Source organism: Myotis nattereri (genome assembly GCF_964212035.1).
Source record: "Myotis nattereri genome assembly, chromosome: 10".
Lineage (NCBI taxonomy): Eukaryota > Metazoa > Chordata > Mammalia > Chiroptera > Vespertilionidae > Myotis > Myotis nattereri.
In genome coordinates, this window is record NC_138085.1 from 69,240,372 (window position 1) to 69,260,304 (window position 19,933).

Below are 19,933 nucleotides of genomic sequence, written 5' to 3' on the forward strand. Positions count from 1 at the left end.
TTTTATGCACTTTAAATTAATTAAAAATATGCAAACTATTTTTTTCTTTAGTTTGTAGTATCTCCTCTATCACATACCCAGAATACTGATGATTTAAAATGTCTTTAAGTTTAGTTATGGGAATAGTTAAGTTACAACCAACTCTTGATTATGACAATGGTAGGAGAAATATAGTGGATTTTGGGAAAAACAGGTGTATATCAAATTTAATTTTATGAAAATTTTCACAATAGATTTGCTTAAAAATATATAAAAATATAAAATTATGAAATGCTCAACGATTATCAGCTAAGTAGCAACTGGTGAAGATGGTGTAGAAATATATGAGGAGATCAGAGAAAACTAAATGGGGGTTAAAAGTTTTCTATTAATAAAGTGTATGTATTATGGAGAGTTGACTATGAGATTAGCTTTGGACAGATGAGTTTGGTATTTTACAAGGTTTATTTAATGTAGTCTATTTACTTCTCTTTAATTAAAAAATTACAGTGTTTAGCTCTAAGTAACAGTTTGTTTTAAATGTAACTGGGAAATAATAGTGTCCTTTTTTCCTTTTTCTTTCATTTTCTTTGTCTCTTTCTCTCCCCCTCTCACTTACTTTTAGGGTATGAGTATTATAGAACAATTAGATCCTGTATCTTTTAGTAATTACTTGAAGAAATACCATAATACTATATGTGGAAGACATCCCATCGGAGTGTTATTAAATGTGAGTATCCTTAAGAAGCCTTGATTTTTAATATTTGAGCCTATGATGTTTTAAAATATCTTCAATTCTTAAGGTAACTTAGTAGCATAGGTTTTCGGAACATATAGTCAATTTTCTTTTAGTACATTTAAGATAATTTGGATTGCCATTGTTTTGGCTACCTGAATAAAGTTATATGTCACTGGAAGACAAGCTGGTATTTTATTTTAAATGCAGAAATTATTTAGAATGCAGACCCATTTTCTCTAGATTCTCAGCCAATTCCAGTATGCTTTTTATAAATATAAACCAAAGTAACCTTTCAACAGGTGTTCTTATTGATTTCTTGGTTTTATTTAGTGTCCTAGACTATATAAAAATAAATAGATTTTGCTCTTGAACTTTAGAAATGTGTAAGTTAATAAAGCAAGACAGATGACATGTATATATTTTTCTCTTTACAAGAAAAACAGTAGTAATTCATTTAAGGAATGGAGGTAATAGGTGGAAATCTTTTTTCTAAAATATGGAATGCTTCACGAATGTGCGTGTCATCCTTGTGCAGGGGCCATGCTAATTAATCTTCTTTGTATTGTTCCAATGTTAGTGTCCGGGCTGCCGAAGTGAGCACCAGAAGTCTTGGGTAGCTGGAATTTTGAAAGAGAGAATAACTTTAATATTTTCCCTAATAAATAAAACAGTATGGATTTTCTGAAATAAAATGCAAGACTTTTAAGAAAGAAGGGAGTGTATACTCAGGAATGGGAGGAGGAGGAAGTAATAATAGGCTCAATTAAAGTAAAAATCCTGGTATACCTCTTGAAACTTAATTTATATACATTTTAACCTTAGCCAGAGTCAGACAAAGAAAAGACTGCAACAATTCAAGATAGTAGAGTAGCTAAGATTTGGTTTAGAGAAAAGAGAGAAAGATGCTATGAATTAATTTGCTTTTGTTTTTAAGTGGTCTTATCAAAGAAGTACTTTGATAGAATTAAATTAGGAATTATCATTTATTCCTATTTAACATGAGTTGAAGAGAAATTAAAGAAACAAGTGACGAGTGAAAGAGATCTAGGCACCAGCTGTGAAGTGGGCCAAGTTAAGCCACCAACGCATTCAAAGTGTGCTAATCACATGTTTCTTTTTTTAGGCTATTACAGAGCTCCAGAAGAATGGAATGAATATGAGCTTTTCCTTTTTGAATTATGCTCAGTCAAGCCAGTGCAGAAACTGGCAAGACAGTTCAGTGAGTTACGCTGCTGGAGCACTCACGGTCCACTGACGCTCTGAATCCTCAGGGATGCCACCTGCACATACTCATACTCTGTTCGGGGTCCCAGCCTAGCCCTTACCAAGACCCAGATCCTGGTTTGGGGGGATTCTGAAACCTCAAACAAATAGAACTTTCTTCTCTTCTTTTCTAGTAGGTGTAGTCCTTCCTTAATTTCAACTCATTAAAAAATGCTTTATAGTTTAGGGCAGTGGAAGGAAGGCTGGCATCAAATATTTTGATCAAAGAAGATGGCAATGTAATGGCCCAGTTGTGGCAGTGTTTTGAAAGTAACTTGTAAAGCATTTACCATATTCTAAATTTGCACTCTTTGCAGACTTGTGCACATATATTCCGCTTTCAGAATAGTTTTGCAAATTGTACACAGACAAAAAAGGTGGAAGCTTTTTAATAAAGAAATTGCATTTATAAATGATCTGTATTAGAATATAATAATTCTCCAGTTATAGTCAATTACTACCCGTGTTGTACAACAGATACCTTCTATTTTAGTTGCTAATAAAGGGCTACACAACTCAAAATAGTCTGATTTAAACTTATTGCTCTGTGGTATATATGAAAATTGTTTTTTATTAATTCATCTCAATTTTTATGTTAAAAGTGGTAAACTTCAGTTCTTATATAAAAATATGTTAGGATGTATTTTATATTTTGCATATATATGTGATTTTTTATCACAGATATTAGAATCATATTTTAAAGCTAGCTTTTTAAATTACATAATTTTTTTTGTGTGTGACATCACTTTGTGTCATTACTATATTGTATATTCAAGATTGATAAAAGAACATAGATGTAGTCCTTTCCTCTAAAGATAGTGTTTGATAGGCAGTAGTCTGCAAATGAGGAAACATTGAAGAGTATTCTTAGAGTTTTTTAAATCATTGCAGACCATAGACTGCTGCTATGCTTTTTAAGTGCTTTAAGCACTTTGACTTGAATTTTTAGCAAGACATCATTAACAATAACAACAAAAAGCCACTGGATTTTTTTATAGTTCTAAAATATTTTTTCATGACTTTTGGTGCGGCTCTTCCAACTAAAATAATGGTATGGTGTTGTATTTCTTCCTTTAGCATAGACCAATTCTAATCACATTGGAAAAAAAATGTATTCAGTTAGGTAATTATTGGCCACCATGCATGTACTAGATTATACCTATTTTAATCTAACAGTGGGTATCTTCATTACATTGGGGAACATTTATATCTTCAATGATATACCAGAATAGCACAATTTTTAGATGCCTTGCACCAATTTTATTTAAAAATTGCATTTCTTATTTACTAAATATCAACTTTCTATACACAAAAATTGAGATAAAATAATGCTGCTTTTGGATTCAAAATTACCCACCTAAACATATGTGGAAATTATACTCTAACATATTACTGATTTATTTCCCATAATTTAGATACATTTTTAAGTGCTATAAATATTTATTCCTTATTTACTATATAGAATGTAAAATTTTCAAAATTGACTATGGAATGAATTTTTAATGTTTTCTGAGTATAAAACTAATACATGACTTATGGAAAATTTAGAAAATACTGAAAAGTATAAAGAAGAGAAAAAATTGTCTGCAATTTCACTATCCAGAGATAATACTATTAATTTTTTTGTATTTTCTTTGTCTTTGTCTATGCTATTTATATGTATGAGTGTGTACATGTGATTGTGTGTGTGCATAATAACAATATTGAGATTATACTGACCATATAGTTGTATCCTACTTTTATAACTTAAGATTATAAGTCCTTCCCCATATCTTTAAAAATGTGATTTTTAAAAAATGACTGCCTAATATTCTGTTATATGAATATACCATAATTGAACCCATTCTCTCCTTGAATATTAGATTGTTTCTAATATTTTAAAATTATAAATAATTACAGATGGACATCTTTGTATGTGAAATTTGAACTCTGTATTAGACTAGTTCTTTAGGGTATATTCATGGAAATGGGATAATTGGTTTAGATGCTGAGAACTTTTTAGGCTCTTTAAAATATGATCAAATTACCCTTCAGAAAGTTTGTGCCAAATTAGCAATATAGGAATACTCATACTGCTCTTCTTGACTATTGATTTTTATTTTTTAAATCTTTGACAGTTTGTTAAGCAAATATTTGTTCTTTTGATCATTCTAATTAATGAATGGCTTTACAATGAATCAGTTTTTTCCTTCTGTAATGTTATAGTTGATTGTTTAATAAAAAACACAAGAGGGTTGCTAGGTTGAATGGGCAGTAGCCTTATTAGTATGTTTACTGTACATTTAAAACTCTAGAATATTTCAACATCATCCCTTTCCTAGAATATGAGCTTGTCTTTCATGCTCAGTCATTAACTAGAAAGAGTCCCAAGCTGATAGTTGAGTGTTGGGTTCTAGCTCTGCCTCTGCTACCAATTAATTCTCTCACCATAGATATTTCATGTTGTATCAAAACTTTCTCACCTGTAAAACGTGGAAGTAATCTCTTAAGCACTTTCCAGTTTCAAAATACTTTAATGTGATTTTACTCTTTAGAGATCCTGGTGTCACATATGTTTAAAGCTACATGATTGAATTAGATTAGAAGTATTATTTTTTTCTTCTAACTCTACATACATGAAAATGAAAGTCATTTTTAATAGAAAAGGAAAATTAATATGTATTATTTAATGTGGTTAAGATTACCTAAATTGTTGAACTTAAGCTTTTCTACTTTAAGTGCCTTTAGCAGTGTTTTGTATTTGCAAATCTAAAATGTAAATGAAATTATTATGTAGTTTTATATAGTTTCTTCTTTATTTTTACTTTGAGTTATTTGCAACTTTTTTTTTAAACCTTAGATTACACAGAGCAGTGTATTCATGGATTCTTCACTATTTCACTAGTGAGTTCTTGAGAAATGTATGTTAAAGATTAGCTCAGTGAGCAGGTAAGTAAATTCTTCATTTTGGGTGGGCAACAAGTCTTTATACAGAGTAGGATAAAGGACTATTCAGATAGTCCAGTGTTTATATTTAGATATTTTAATATGAATGGTACAGGCACCCGGAGTTGATTAATGGTTATTGTTGTAGGTCTCAAAAATTTTCTTTGGTAGCAAATAGTTCATTACCCTAGAGTAGAGGTTGGCAAATGCTTTTGGTAAAGGGTTACATAGTAAATATTTTGGTTTTGCAGGCCAAATGATCTCTGTTTTATTTATTTACCTTTGTTATTGTAGTACAAAAGCTGCCATAGACAATGTGTTCCACTAAACCCAAAAGACACTGAGCTGGATTTGGTCCATGGCTGGTAGTTTGCTGTCCCCTGCCCTAGATGGTGTAGTTCACTTGCAGTTCAGATTATTGGCTAGTAATTTAAACTGCACCAAATGGTTGTATCATCCCAACCCTCTCTTAATTTGATGTAGTTTAGTTTGCTGGATTTGAGTGTTATTTAGGATTATAAAGGTAAGTGGGAAGTGGGTAAGGGAAAATAGGAACTTGTGTTAAAAACACTTCGAAGCCCTTTTATTTGCTGGAGCCCACTGGAGCTTTGCTTAGCTGCCATAAATTGTGTCATGAGTGGGGGTTGTGATTGGTTGTTGCAAATTATATAAATTTTTCCAAGCACTTAACTACCTAGATGGTAGTAAAGAATGGATTAAAAAACAAAAAAGAATGGATCAGATGGACCTTTTTACCTGAGTATTTTAGGACACTAGACCAATAATTTAAGAGAGATTGTGAAATGTGAGACTTTGTTTTTGCCATGTAAAGACTTCTATCACCATCACTTTACACCTTTCCCTTTCCCCAATATTTAGGAAGGACGTAAACTCAGAATTAAAGTTATTTAACCTGAAAAATTTTAAGTCGATGGAAGAATTATTACACTGTTCTTTTCTCATTTACTCTAGATCACTGAAAACTTCAAGTATCAGTCCATAGATTGGCAGTTGGGAAGTGCGGTGATATAATTGCTGAAAGACCTAATATAGTTATTACTGATTCAGAGATGTAATAAACCAAATGTACTCTGATATTTAGACTAAAACGTTTATATTATTTGTTAAATTGTATGTGCCACATGTTTAGAGGGACATTATGAGTTAAATGTTCACAGGGAGACAACCAGAATGTGAAAGGCGTGAGTGGTGTGGTAAGTGGGATGCAGTCCAGGAAATTGGCGATGTTTATTTTGGAGAAGATTTGAGTGACTGCCATATGTAAGAAGGAATAGGATTACTCTGTGTTGTTATTGATGGAAAAATTAATTGTAAGAAATGAAAGTTTCTGGTTCTGTATTTCATGTTCCTTATGCGGATTTCTAAATGAAAAGTGGCTGGCTTTGTCCTCATAAAATCATTGGAAGTATTCAAACAAAAGCTAGATCGGGGTTCTGAAGTAGAATCCCTGCACTCGGCATCAGCATCACCTGGGTATATTGTGGGATAGATCTAAAATTATGGGTCACCACGCTGAGAAAAGCTAATAGAATTAATACAAATAAAATGAAACATTTTTCATTTGTATAAAACTCTTAAGGGAAGTCATTTTTAAATAAAAATTGATTTTGATAATTTAACACTAACTTTTAACACATATTATAACTTGATAGGATGATAATTATTAGTGGTGGAACATTGGACACGTAGGATAATTAATGTACTTTTGTTTAGTTCCAACATTTAAATATAAGGTAGAGTTCTGCCATTTACTAAAATAATTTAAGTGGTCTTTGAATAAATGACCTATCTTTATTAAACACAGATGCTTTTTGAATCTAAAACAGCCATATCATTAGCAGAAAAAGGTATTGAGGGAGCTTGCTCTTTTTTATACCTATTAATGTCAAAATGGTAGGGGAATGAGCAGCAGCTGGTGGATAACTTTTTCTCTACGCTCTTCCTCTCCTCCTACCTGCAAATAGAGTTGCATGGCATGTCACAGTGTCATCATTTGGTAAAGTTGCCCTCGAGCAATGCTGGCAACTGGGACCTCTGCCTTTTGATAGTCATTCTTGCGGATGGATTTAGTTAGCCTATCATGAGTTAGACTCTATCATTGATTGACAGAGTCTGCTTGTTGGGTACTATGTGAAGAATTTTAGGGTTTTAGGCCTGACATTTGTCCAAGGGTTCTACAGTGATCCCAGAGTGGTTTGTACCCACATTTATTCTGTGTGTGTGTGTGTGTGTGTGTTTAATTCTAACGTAAAGTTTTGGCCAATCAGCCTATAAAAACAATGGAAAAAAATTAAATGCCAATTCTCCTGATTTTGAAAGCCATAATGTAATGCAATTGGTTTTTCATATAAATTGTAAATTATGTTCAAATACATATTTTATACTGTAAAGTAAGGTTTGTAACTTTACTAGATATACTAGTCATATTTTTTCTGTCCTAATATTAAACCTAATATTAAAACCAAAGAGAATATAAATACCATTATTGAGAAGCTATTGAAAGCCAAGTGTTTTAGACTATGACTATGACTGAGGTTCTGGTCTTTAAATCTGTCAATGTAAACTTGGAAAATATTTTAGTTTTTCTGACGATGATATTCTCTGAATTACTTACTGAATGTGATGTTATATACATTTAAGTAAAAAGTATTGAAAAGATAAAAACTAAAAAACTAGAATGATATGACACTGAGTTGTATGAATTTTTAAAAATTAAATATTTAGACTGTTGAACTAGATCTAATAAAAGTATTTTTAACTTAACAATTTTATAAATGGAAATTTTTCTCTTTTTTTTCCATTTAAAATTTACCCTTTTGAATCTAACACATAATAGATATTTAGTTGGTGTTCAATTTTGATGAATTGAATTTTAAAGAAGGAGAACAAAAAGCCATCTTTATATGGAGTGTTTTCTAAAGGACAGGAAAATATAAACCTTTTTAAAAAAATTTTTTATTAAGTTATTACATATGTGTCCTTATCCCCATGTTAATAAACCTTTTAATTGGTAACACTTTAAAAAAATATATCTATTGGACAGGAAAATATAAACCTTTTTTAAAAATTTTTTTTATTGATTAAGTTATTACATATGTGTCCTTATCCCCATGTTAATAAACCTTTTAATCGGAAACACTTTTTAAAAATATATATATATTTTATTGATTTTTTAGAGAGAGGAAGGGAGAGGGATAGAGAGTTAGAAACATCGATGAGAGAGCAACATCAATCAGTTGCCTCCTGAACACCCTCTACTGGGGATGTGCCCACAACCAAGGTACATGCCCTTGACTGGAATCGAACCTGGGACCCTTCAGTCCGCAGGCTGATGCTCTATCCACTGAGCCAAACCAGTTAGGGCTGGAAACACTTTTTAATTGGCCCCCCCATTTTCAATGTTTAATTGTGGAAACCAAGTTTCTTACTAATTTAAAAAGATGGTAGAATTTAATATACCTATGCTCTTTGTAATGCCAAAGGAAATGAATGGTAATGTAAGTGATCTGGTAATTTGAAACCATTGGCCCATGATTCTTAGCTCATATTTTGCAATATCCTATGGTGTTTACTGTTATTTAAAAATAATTAAATTAGATGTCCTTTTTGCTGCTTGCCCTGTGACATGTCCAGCCAAATCCCAAGTGGAGAGATGCTAGGGAGCGCTAGGAACGTTGCACTAGAATCCATTTTCAGCTTTGCCAGGGAGTTGCTACTGAGTTGCTGAAATAAGTCACTGCTGTTTTCTAGTGAGTTAATGTCTTTATTTATATGGGTTTGAATTGAATACTGTGACTCCTAAGGACCTTTACCTTTGATATTTTATGACCATAATAAAAATATCTTACTATTTATTACATTGTATTTTTTTAATACATTGTACTTTTAAAATGTTTCACAACTTTTTCTTTCCTCTTAATTTAAACAATAAGTAAGCTAGACATTATTATTATCTTACTTTTACTGATGGAGAACTTAGGCCCATACAAATAACATGACTTATGTAAATTCACATGGCTAGTTAGTATTAGAGCTAGGACAAGAATTCAGCTCCTCTAATTTTCAGTCCTGTGTGTTACAAATACTATATGCCATATTATTATTCTGTGTTTTATTTTTGGTGCTGGCTTTTTGAGGTACCATATTGAATTGAATAGTAAAAGCGTTTTGCAACTTCAATAAAAATGGGAATCATTCATGTAAATGTCTATTTTGATTAATTCAGACAAAAATAGATTTCTTTTGGTTTGTTGAAATACTAATGATTCTACAGACTTCCATTTTCTTTGCTGGGGTGTTTACTTTTAGACCTTACAATTCTGTTCTATGGCTTGCATCATTAAAATGCACTGCTTCTTTGTGATGGAACAGTGAGAAAAATGAAATTTAAGTTATTTGGTCTGTGAGTCTTACTAATGGTGAGACTTTGCAGCAGATACTTGACTCACCATTCTTGTGCATGCATTAAGTGTGCTGCAAGCACCCGCGGCTTTGCCCTGGATGTTCTCGTCTGCACACAGGGCAGAGTGGAAGTGCTAGGAAGATAATCCACTGGAGCCAGCCATCAGCCAGTGATGGATGGGAGCGTTGGAGGAGGATAATTGCAGCTTTCTTGCCCTACTGGTAATACTCTGAGGCCTGTTCCCATGGTCTCCTGGGGTTTCCGGTGGGACTGGACCTCATTGCTCACAGCAGGAAAATTTTAAATGTGTTTTAAAAAAATTTTCTGCCTCTTTTCTGTCCCCTTCCCATTCTTTATTAACCTTTCCTGGAATTACCTCCCAAATGAGCTTTTTATCTTTGAGTCTGTTTCTGGGACAAACTAAACCACGTTTGATTTGGGAAATAAGTGAGTACTTAGTATGCTTATTAGATATGAAAGATTTTTTTTTAAATAATAATTTTGGATAAGTTCTAAAACAAGTATTTTAATCTGACTATTTTAATTTGTCTTGTAATTGCATCCATGTTAAATTTAATTTTCTTAGCTCCATTTCATAACAAAGGAAAGGTTTAAGGCCAAAAATCTAAAGTAAAAATGCAAGGTAAATATATGGAAATCTTCCTATCTTATCTATTTGTCTTCTACAAAAGTTTTTCGCTGATTATCCAAATGAGTTAAGAAGGACACAATGGGTATTTGGGTAGAAATTAAGTTAAAATGGAATTTAGTTGAAGCAAAATTATAGATTATTTTCTAATTCGATCCAACTTGCTCATTTTTTTTTTTTAATCAGGACTTGCTTATTTATAATCAGAGACCAAGATTAGCCTTTCCTAACATTGCCTGTAAAGATAATTTCCCCAGAGATTATTCTGTGATCTTAGTTAACTCAAGTTCTTTTTGTGATCTTATTAAGGATTCAGGAATATGGAGTTTATAAACTGAATAAACTCTAAATTTAGTGCATTGTAACTTCTTTGATAACTTTTTTGAATTAGAAATACTGGTTTTTATATGTTGTTTTTTAAAAAAGGTATGGGAAATGTATATTCATTTTAGGTACATGTTATCAGTTTCTTTTGTTTTCCCGGGGACAATTGTGATTTATGTGCCTTATTAGGTTTATTGATTAGATTTCTGAGATAGAACATAGATGAATTTAAGCAAGTTTATAGTTCTGTTTATAGAGCCACCCTAAGATTATCATACACAAATATTTTCCCACAGGGAAAAAAGCATTAAAGATTCTAAAGTAATATCTTGAACATCTTATAACTTTTTAAGCAAAAATACCAGATAGTGTATGCAGAGTGTTTTCCTGAATGTAGTTGCCTTGTGGTTCCTTTAGGTTCTGCCATGTTCTTTTGAATATAAGACAGGACATTTCTTGACCTTTGAGGTTATATTTGTCTGTTAGAAATGGGCAGATGTCACTTGGGTGATTAGATTGGATAATACGGTTTAGGGGAAAAATATGTTAGTTATAGAGGAATGAGTCTGCCTTTCTCTGAGACATATTAAACTGCTCTAAAGTGGAAATTCCCCCAAATCTCCAGTGGTGGTATATTGGAATTAGCATATGGTCCGTTTAAGTAAATATTCATTTGTAAATACAAGTTATGTTACTTCAAAAAAAATTATACTTTTTATGCATATTACATTCAAATAAAACTACCTAATTTATTACTGAAGTCCAGGCTTTTGGCATTTCAAGTACCTCAGTGTGGCAGATTGAAAATCTGGTGTAAGAACCAAGTATGATTTTTAAAAATGTGTCAAGGAAGCTGGCCCATTTCCTGAACAATAAATTCTTTTCTGTAAGGAATGTTAGACAAAGTGATTAAAAATCAGGAATATCTTTTTAAAGTCTTTACTGGAAGCTGACTTCTTGTGTTAATTGTGGACAATCTCATGATAACTTGATGTAAAGCAAGCTTGAAAAATTATATCTTTTTAAAAGCTTACATATTTTTCATCACCAGTAGGCCACTTAAGCAATTCCTTTGTCCAAAATATTAAAGTACAACTTGGCCTTTTTAACGTTTAGAAATGACTTTTGCCTCTTATTCATGTTAAGTACTTGTATTGGACGGTGTATTTCTGGATGTTGGTTAATTTGCTGACTCTTATAAGATTAGTCAGTTCCTGCAAGTTCTTGGTACATGTTTTAGCATTTAAAAATTTTCAGTTAAAAATATCTCCATAATTGCCACAGATAATTTTATAATTTCTGGTTCTCATCATTGTTTTTGTGTTAGGAAAATATTGTACCTCTCAGTACCTGACTTGCAATTTTTACTGCTTTAAAAATGGTCACATTTATTATCTTAACAAAAGTAATTTTTAATTAAATGTTTACATTATTGAATGGGGATAGTTCAACTAATTGTTAGTACTAAGCAGACTGAAATTTAGGCAAGCTGTTTTGCATAGAGTTTATGATTGAATATCTAAAGGACATCAGTTTCCACTCAGATATTTATAGGAGAGTAGTTTTAAAATTGTTTGATTTTTGTCCTTGCCAGTGTGGCTTGGTTGGATTGTTGTCCCGTGACCAAAAGGTTGCCCCATAGATTCCCAGTCAGGGCACAGGCCTAGGTTGCCGGTTTGATCCCCGGTGGGGGCATGCTGATCAATTTTTCACTCTTACATCGATGTTTCTTCCTCCCTCTCCCTTTTGTCTCTCTCAAATCAATAAAAACAAACAACCCTTAGGCAAGGATTAAAAATTTGTTTGGTTGTAATTTATATATTAAGTGTAATGTAGAGACTGCATTATTAACAAGTTATTTTTTTTTTGCATAAAAGCATTTTTATTTTTTTTTAAATTTTTTATTGATTAAGTTATTACATATGTGTCCTTATCCCCACATTACTCCCCACCCCCCCCCCCCACTCTTGCCCTCACCCCCCTGTTGTCTGTGTCCATTGGTTAGACATATATATGCTAGCATATAAGTCCTTTGGTTGATCTCTCCCTATACCACCACCCTCCCCTACCTTCCCTCTGAGGTTTGAATTTCACATTTGTTTATGCTTATTTTTGAAATGGAGATTTAAATAATTTGTTAGGTAATAGAAATGTAGGTAATTATGTAATATTTAAATCATTACTAGTTTATTACTAAAAGGAACTTTGGGTCAGTGCATGTAACAGCTTTTATATCAGCGGTTCTAAACCTGTGGGTCGCGACCCCTTTGGGGGTCGCCTAAGACCATTGGAAAACACATATATAATTACATATTGTTTTTGTGATTAATCACTATGCTTTAATTATGTTCAATTTGTAACAATGAAATTGGGAGTCCCACAACATGAGGAACTGTATTAAATGCGACCGCGGCATTAGGAAGGTTGAGAACCACTGTTTTATATTTAACAACTACATTTCCTTTGTCCATTCTTGAAACTTTACCTCTTGAAGTGAAGAGATGTCTCTCTATAATAACTTTAGTTTTCTGTTACCAGCTCATCTGACTGAAGTTACTCTTGTTATAAAATAGCTTAGAGAAATATATGTTAGCAGGAATTTTATAGTATTTTCAATATTACATGCTAACAACAGTTTTCTGGTTAGAATCTTTTAGGTTTCCTTGTTAGTTTCTACACTGTTATTTTTCGCTACCTCTAGGAAAACTAGACATTTGGAAGTGGAATTATGTTCACTGATTTTTGGTCTTTCTGCTTAAGATGCATAGTACTGTGATAAGGACATATACTTTACTTCCCTCTCTTATAAGAGAGCTTACAGCACTTAATATTCTTAAAGAATAAACCTTTTCCAAGTGCTGTACTTATTTACAGATCAGCCTAGAACACCCTCAAGAAAATAACAGATTGTGTAGCAAAATAGAGATACTGAGTTTTTTGAGCATGGATTTTTTTCATGTTCAAAGAAGAGTAATGTGCTTTCAAATGAAGATAATGAGGTTTTGTAAATGAAGACTATAAGAAAAATAAACAAATAGTCAAAATATTTTAATTTAAAAATCAATTGAAGACAAATTGGCTATTCCTAGGAAAAAGACAATGTATGTTTTCATTATAGTCTATGTATTTAAGAACTAAAGCAGTAAATGCCAAGATTTATCTGGTTCTCTATCCACTTTTAGTTCATTGACACCTTCCGTCTTCTAGTTCGTCGACACAGGTAATTATATAATGGTATTAGTGGCTTAATTCCATAACCTTATTATCTCCTGACATTTAAAAAAACAGTTCCTCTAAAATAAAAGATAGTGATATGAAGAGAAGAGACCCTGACCTGTGCCCATTTTCCTTTCCTTTTTGTTGTATTCCCTGCCACCCCATGTTAAAAACAACAAAAGCCCATTTTGTAGTCTCTTGTGCCTTGGAGAAACTTCTTCAAGGTAGCTCTGAGCCTGTGGCTTCTGGCTGAAGACAGTCTTCATTCCTTGGTAGCCTTACCCATGGCTTTTTTTTTTTTTTTTTTTTTTTAATGGAAAAGAGTTCAGGAGATTTAATATCCTTCACACACCAACTCCATGTTTGCCTGCAGGGATGGTGTTGGGCATGTTCTCCCTTGTAGTGGTGTTCCAGGGTGCTTTATGCCATCCCCCCAAAACACCAACCCTTGCACCCCCCTGAAGAAGCCAGTCACCTTCTTGCCCTTCTTCCCTCTCCTTTTCTGTTTCTCCATTCTCCTTCATTGCAATAAATCAGGGTGAATAAGACCTGTAAGTGTGCAATTACTGTATTTCTTAACGAGTATTTATGTTAGCATTATTTCTTAACAGAGCAGTCCTACTGTTAATCATACTGCTTTAGTTCACTGTCCTTCTAAATGCCAGTGTCAATTTAGGTATTCTTTAAGTGTATCGAATATAAGAAAAAGGGTGAAGGGAAGAAATGACTATTTATAATGGTAACGGGTTTCATTGCTTATGATAAGTAATGTTTTAATATTTTGCCAAATGAAAAAAATATTTTAAAAAGAGGAAAAATCGTTTTATGTAAATGTTTATAAACATGTATGTAAATATGTTGTTTATATTACCTTCAAAATCATTAATAAAAATGGATTTTTAGTTTTTTTCTGGAATGGGGTTCCTTTGTGTATAGGAGGACAAATTTATCCTAAACAGCACTTACAATCTGAGTTTCTTTAATACATGATCTTAGAAGGGATACATGTTTTTTTGTTTTATGGTCATTTACCAACCAATGTTTTTTCCTTTAGTAAAGAATATCATTGATTTCTTTTTTGAGGTATAATTGACATATGACATTGGTTTCAGGTATACAACATAATGATTAGATATTCGTATATATTGTGAAATGATCACTACAGTAAGTCTAGTTAACATCTATCACTGCATGTAGTTAGAATTTTTTTTCTTGTGATGAGGATTTTTAAAATTTACTCTCAGCAGTTTTCAAATATGCAATATAGTATTATTAACTACCATGCTGTACATTACATCCCCAGGACTTTATAACTGGAAGCTTATACCACATCTTTATACATTTATCTATTAATGGACTCTTAGGTTGCTTTTTTTTTATCTTGGCGATTGTAAATAATGCTGTAATGAACATGGTGACAAAGCTTTTCAAGTTAGTGTTTTCATTTTCTTTGTATAAATAGCCAGAAATGGGTCCATTCTGTTTTCCATAGTGGCTACACCAATTTTCATTCCCACCAGTAATGCATAAGGGTTCCCTTTTCTCCACATCCTCTCCAACACTTGTTATTTCTTGTCTTTTTGATAATAGTCATTCCAATAGGTGTGAGCTGATAATTTCATTTTGGTTTTGATTTGCATTTCCCTGCTTAGTGATATTGAGCATTTCTTCGTGTACCTGTTAGCCATCTGTATGTTTTCTTTGAAAAAATATTCAAACTGCCCGCTTTTCAGATTATCTTTTATTTGAGTTGTATGAGTTTTTTGTCTATTTTTTTATATTAGCTTCTTAGCAGATGTATGGTTTGTATTTTCTCCCATTCATTAGGTTGCCTTTTCATTTTATTGATGATTTATTTCCTTTGCTGTACAGAAGCTTTTTAATTTGATGTAATCCCACTTGTTTATTTACATATTATTTATTTTTGTTACCTTTGCTTTATAGTGAGATCCAAAAAGTCATCACCAAGACTGATGTCAAGGAGCTTAACCATCTATATTTTCTTTTTGGAGTTTTATGGTTTTACTCCTACAGTCAAGTCTTTAATCCATTTTGAATTAATTTTTGTGTAAGATAGTGGTCCAGTTTCAAGTCTATGTTGGTTTCTATGCATTAGATGAAATGGCCACCTCTCCCAGTCTTGAAGGAATGGCCTTGTTTAGGAGATGAACCTTATCTTTCTCCCCTGCTCTAGCTCTGGTTTCTCTCAAACCTTTGTGATTGTCCAAGTGACCTAGTTGTGTCAAGACCTGTCAGTGTCCCAAAGGGGAGGATCTCAGTCAGCACCTGGATTAATTCAGGCTGGTTGAAGGGCAGACAGGGAGCAGCTTTTAAAGTACATTGGGGCCTTGACTTACGAGTTTAATTCGTTCCGTGATGGAGCTCGTAACTCAAATTACTTGTATGTCAAATCAAAGTGAAGGAGTGAGACGTGATGCTGGGCTGATGTTGTGTTCACTGTGACGTTCACTGCGCCAACTAGCGGTGGGTTATCTGAAGCTGGCTCGTAACCTGAATTTTAGCTCGCAACTCAAAGCAAAAAATCGGCCGAGAGAGGGCTCGTATCTCAAAAAACTCGTTAGTTGGGACACTCGTAAGTGAAGGCCCCACTGTATGCAAATGTATACAGCCCTGTGGGTCTGCAAGTGTAAGCCCTGTTGGCCACCAGAGCCAGGGATTCGCAAAAACCAAACCAGCACATAACACTCGTTTTTGGGAGATAATGGCTAACTGTAGCAAGGGAGAGTGTAAAGATGGCATCTCTTGGCCAGGTTTCCTGAGAGTACACCTCAGGCCAAAGCTCCAGGACAAGCAAATGGGCCTCTTTCTCAGGAAGACCAGTGTATTTGTCTCTTCTCCGCGTAGTGCCCTGGGGGTGTTGGTGGCCAAGAACTGTCTTTCCTGTTACGTCCTGTGGGACCCAGGGACATCAGCTGTCCAGTCCACCAAAGCCAGAAGAGCACCCCTGGGTGGCAGCCTCCCCATTGGGAGATTCTGGCATTTGGGGGTGTGGCAGAGGAGAGCTGAAGGTAAGTGTCCGAGGTCACCACCCTGTGTTGTATCCCATCAGGCTCTTGCCCCTCCGGCCTGTGCTTCAAGATTAGCAAATAAAACCCTTGCACATGAAGTCTGGACATTTCTCACTGGCTGTTTCTGCCCTGAGTGCTGGCCCTTTAAGAGTGGCTTTTTAGTTGACCACAGACCTTTGGTCTCAGGATGCAGCCCCATGGTTTTCTAAGTCAGATTTTTTTTTGGTGGGGCTCCTTTCTCGGGAGGGAACTGAGACACAGCCACCACACACACAGCAAAGCACATTATAATCAAATTGCTGAAAGTGATTGATGCAAAGAAAATTTATACCAGAGGGGATGGGGGAAATAAGTACAAAGAGACAAAGATAAAAATGACAACTGATTTACCAGGAACTATGCAGGCTATAACACAATGGAAGGATGTCTTCAAAGTACTAAAGGAGAAAAAAACTTATAAACACAAAATGTTCGACCCCAAAACAGGCTTTTTAAAATTGAAGTTAAACACAGACAAAAGGTGAGATAATCCATTGTCGGTAGACCAATACCATAAGAAAAGTAAGTTTTCCCAGCAGAAAAAATAACATGGAAATTTGAATCCACACAAAGAAGAGACTGTGAGAAATGGTAAATAAAAAGGATGTTTTCCTTGTTTAATCTTAAAAAATGGTTTAAAGGAAAAATATTAATGTGTTTGGTGTTCATAGCATATGTAGAAAGTAAAATGCAAGAAGTATCTGTGAGTGGGGAATGGGAAGTATGCATTGTAAGGGTCTTACTAGTACAGGATATGTGAAGTGGTAAAATGTTATTTGAAGATAAACTATATTGTAAACTAGCAATTGCTAAGAATAACAAAACAAACAGTAATTAGCCAATAATGGAAATAATTAAAGCAAAACAAAACCCTGCAGTGAACCCCAAAAAAGGATAAGAGAAAAGGAACAAAGAACAGATGAGACAAATAGAAACAACTATAAAAAATGCTGTTTACATGAATAATTATATTAAATGAAAATGGCCCAAACACCACAATCAAAAGTAGATATTGTCAGATTGGATTAAAAAGCGAGATCCAATTGTATGTAAACAGAAATCCAGAGAAAGAGGAGTGTCTGTGTTAGTCATGTAGAACATTCTCTGGTCAACATGGGTAACCAGGGACATTTCATTATGATGACCCGTCAACTCATCAAGGGGAAATAAGGATCTTAACTCTGTTGTACCTAATAAAGTCAAAATACAAAAATAAAAAACTGATAAAATGGGAAGGGGAAGTTGACAAATTCACAATCATAGCTGGATATTTCAGAAGAACTTTTTCATAATGATGGAATGAGTTGAGAGAAAATGAGTAAGGATGTAGAAGACTCGAACAATATTATTAACCAAATAAAACTAATTGGTAGAATGTATTGTCTCTTAAGCCCATGGTGAACAATCACAAAGATTCACCGTATGCCGGGCAAGGACAGAAGCCTCAATAAAATTAAGAAGATTGAAATTACTCAAAGTACTTTCTCTGATCCACTATATACTAGCCAAGTGGGGAGTAAAACTATTGTAGAAGAACCAGTCTAAAAATATTTTGACAGGCTCTTTTCAGGTTTACTAATTATAAAGATTTAAATCCAAAGTCTAAAATCAGGCTGATCCAAAAGGGAAGCCCCAAGAGCAGACAGTTATGCTTGGTCAAACTGACGGAAAAGCACGACACAGCTTGTTCCTTACCCCTCCCACTGTTCTACTCCCACTGCATGAACAGAGCGGACAGTCTTACTACCAGACTGGAAACAGTGGAACAGTGAAGGGAGAAGAGAAAGGGACATAAAAGTTCCTCTTGAAAGTTTTCGGGGAGAGGCACTGTCACACCCCGGGGACCATGTCTTCTGAGAGAGACGCTAAGCAGCTCCTTGGGGATTGTACTCACAACCATAATCTTAACACCAGGCACTAAGCAACTGTACTCAAATACCTGTACATGCTAAGCAAGAGGTGCATAGAAAATAACTTTAGAAAAGAAATAACAGATTCTCAGTCTCTCATTAATGTATTCAGCATTTTATTGAGGGCCCACTATATGCCAAGCTTTTTGCCTTCAAAACAGAAAGGCGCGTGCTTTGGGTTCTCAGAGCACTCAGTCTGGAAGAAGAAACAAGACAACTTGAGGGAAGAGACACTCCCCCCACAAAGAACTACACTGCACTGTATATTGCTCACAGGATAAGTGTTCTTTTGGAAACACCAGAGGTCACCAGAACCTACCCAGAGACTCTGAGAGTCTTCCCTGCCCTCGGAGAGAGGATGAGAACAAGCATGTGGATAGCTCTAGGGCTGACATCTTGCTGCAGACATTTATTAAATCAAGAAAAGGGCTGGCTCAGAGTTGCAGACCTCAGATTTGTCACATTTCCTACATTAACTCTTAGGAATAGTCTTGGGAGAAGTCTGTGCAAATATGTACTACAAGTGAATGCACATAAATGAACTTAACCGCCCAATAAAACATGATTCCTTTAAAAATAGGGGTTGAGTGCTCTAACTGCAGAGTCAGACATTTGCATCTGAACCCTAACTTTTGCAGTAAAGGCATTTGACTAAACTCTTTAAGCTTCTTTTTTTTTTTTTGAAAAATAGGGGTGATCATAAAGAATTACTTATAGTTAAAGAAGATAAATATGTTTAAAGTGCTTAGCGCAATGCTTAACATGTTGTAAATCCTCAATGGTTAGTATATCTTAACTCATTTAAAAAAGTTAAATTTATCGGTGACATTAGTTTGCAAATCCATACAGCTTTCAAGTGTACAACTCCATAAAACATCAAAGCAAAGTCTCTTTCCATTTCCATTCCTCCCTCTTTACCCCTACCTAGCCCCCACCCTCATTTTCCTCTGGCGATCACCACACTGTTGTCTGTGTCTTTGTGTTCCGTGCATATGTTTCTTGGCTAATCCCTTCATCTTTCATCCAGTTCCCCTTTCCTCCTCCCTCTGACAGCTGTCAGTCTGTTTCATGTATCTATGCCTCTGCAAACAGCCATTCTTGAAAGGGAGGAAAGACGCAGGGAAGAAGGGAAGGAAGGACAGATGGAGGGAGGGATGTAGGGAAAGGAGGGACAGAAGTAAAAAATAGAATGAAGGAAAATATGCAGCCAGTACACTAGGTGTCAGCATTGTGCTTCAAATAGTCCTGTACACAAAGTGCCTACTCTAATTTTATTTAGAGGCTGTCCAAGTTGAACTGGCTGGGACTAGAAAGATACTTAAGCAGATCTGGGAAATTCAGAGCTAAAAGAAGGATATGTCAATCTAATACCTTAGGCCACTATACACCAATTATTTTTCAAATTGGTAAGCTGTTCAAAGTTAGCTGCCTATCTCA

The 19,933-nt window shown here is 34.2% G+C and overlaps 1 protein-coding gene across 2 annotated transcripts in view; it reads left to right on the forward strand.

The window, feature by feature from the left end:
- MEMO1 (mediator of cell motility 1) overlaps positions 1-3,532 on the forward strand; it is an 83,798-nt gene extending 80,266 nt beyond the window's left edge. For both annotated transcript variants that reach the window (XM_081100828.1, XM_081100829.1), the window contains 2 exons: positions 605-709; positions 1,842-3,532. In XM_081100828.1, the coding sequence (XP_080956954.1) occupies positions 605-709; positions 1,842-1,973 (237 nt within the window). In that variant the 3' untranslated portion in view covers positions 1,974-3,532. The remainder of the gene's footprint in view (positions 1-604; positions 710-1,841) is intronic.
- The last annotated feature ends 16,401 nt before the right edge of the window (positions 3,533-19,933 follow it).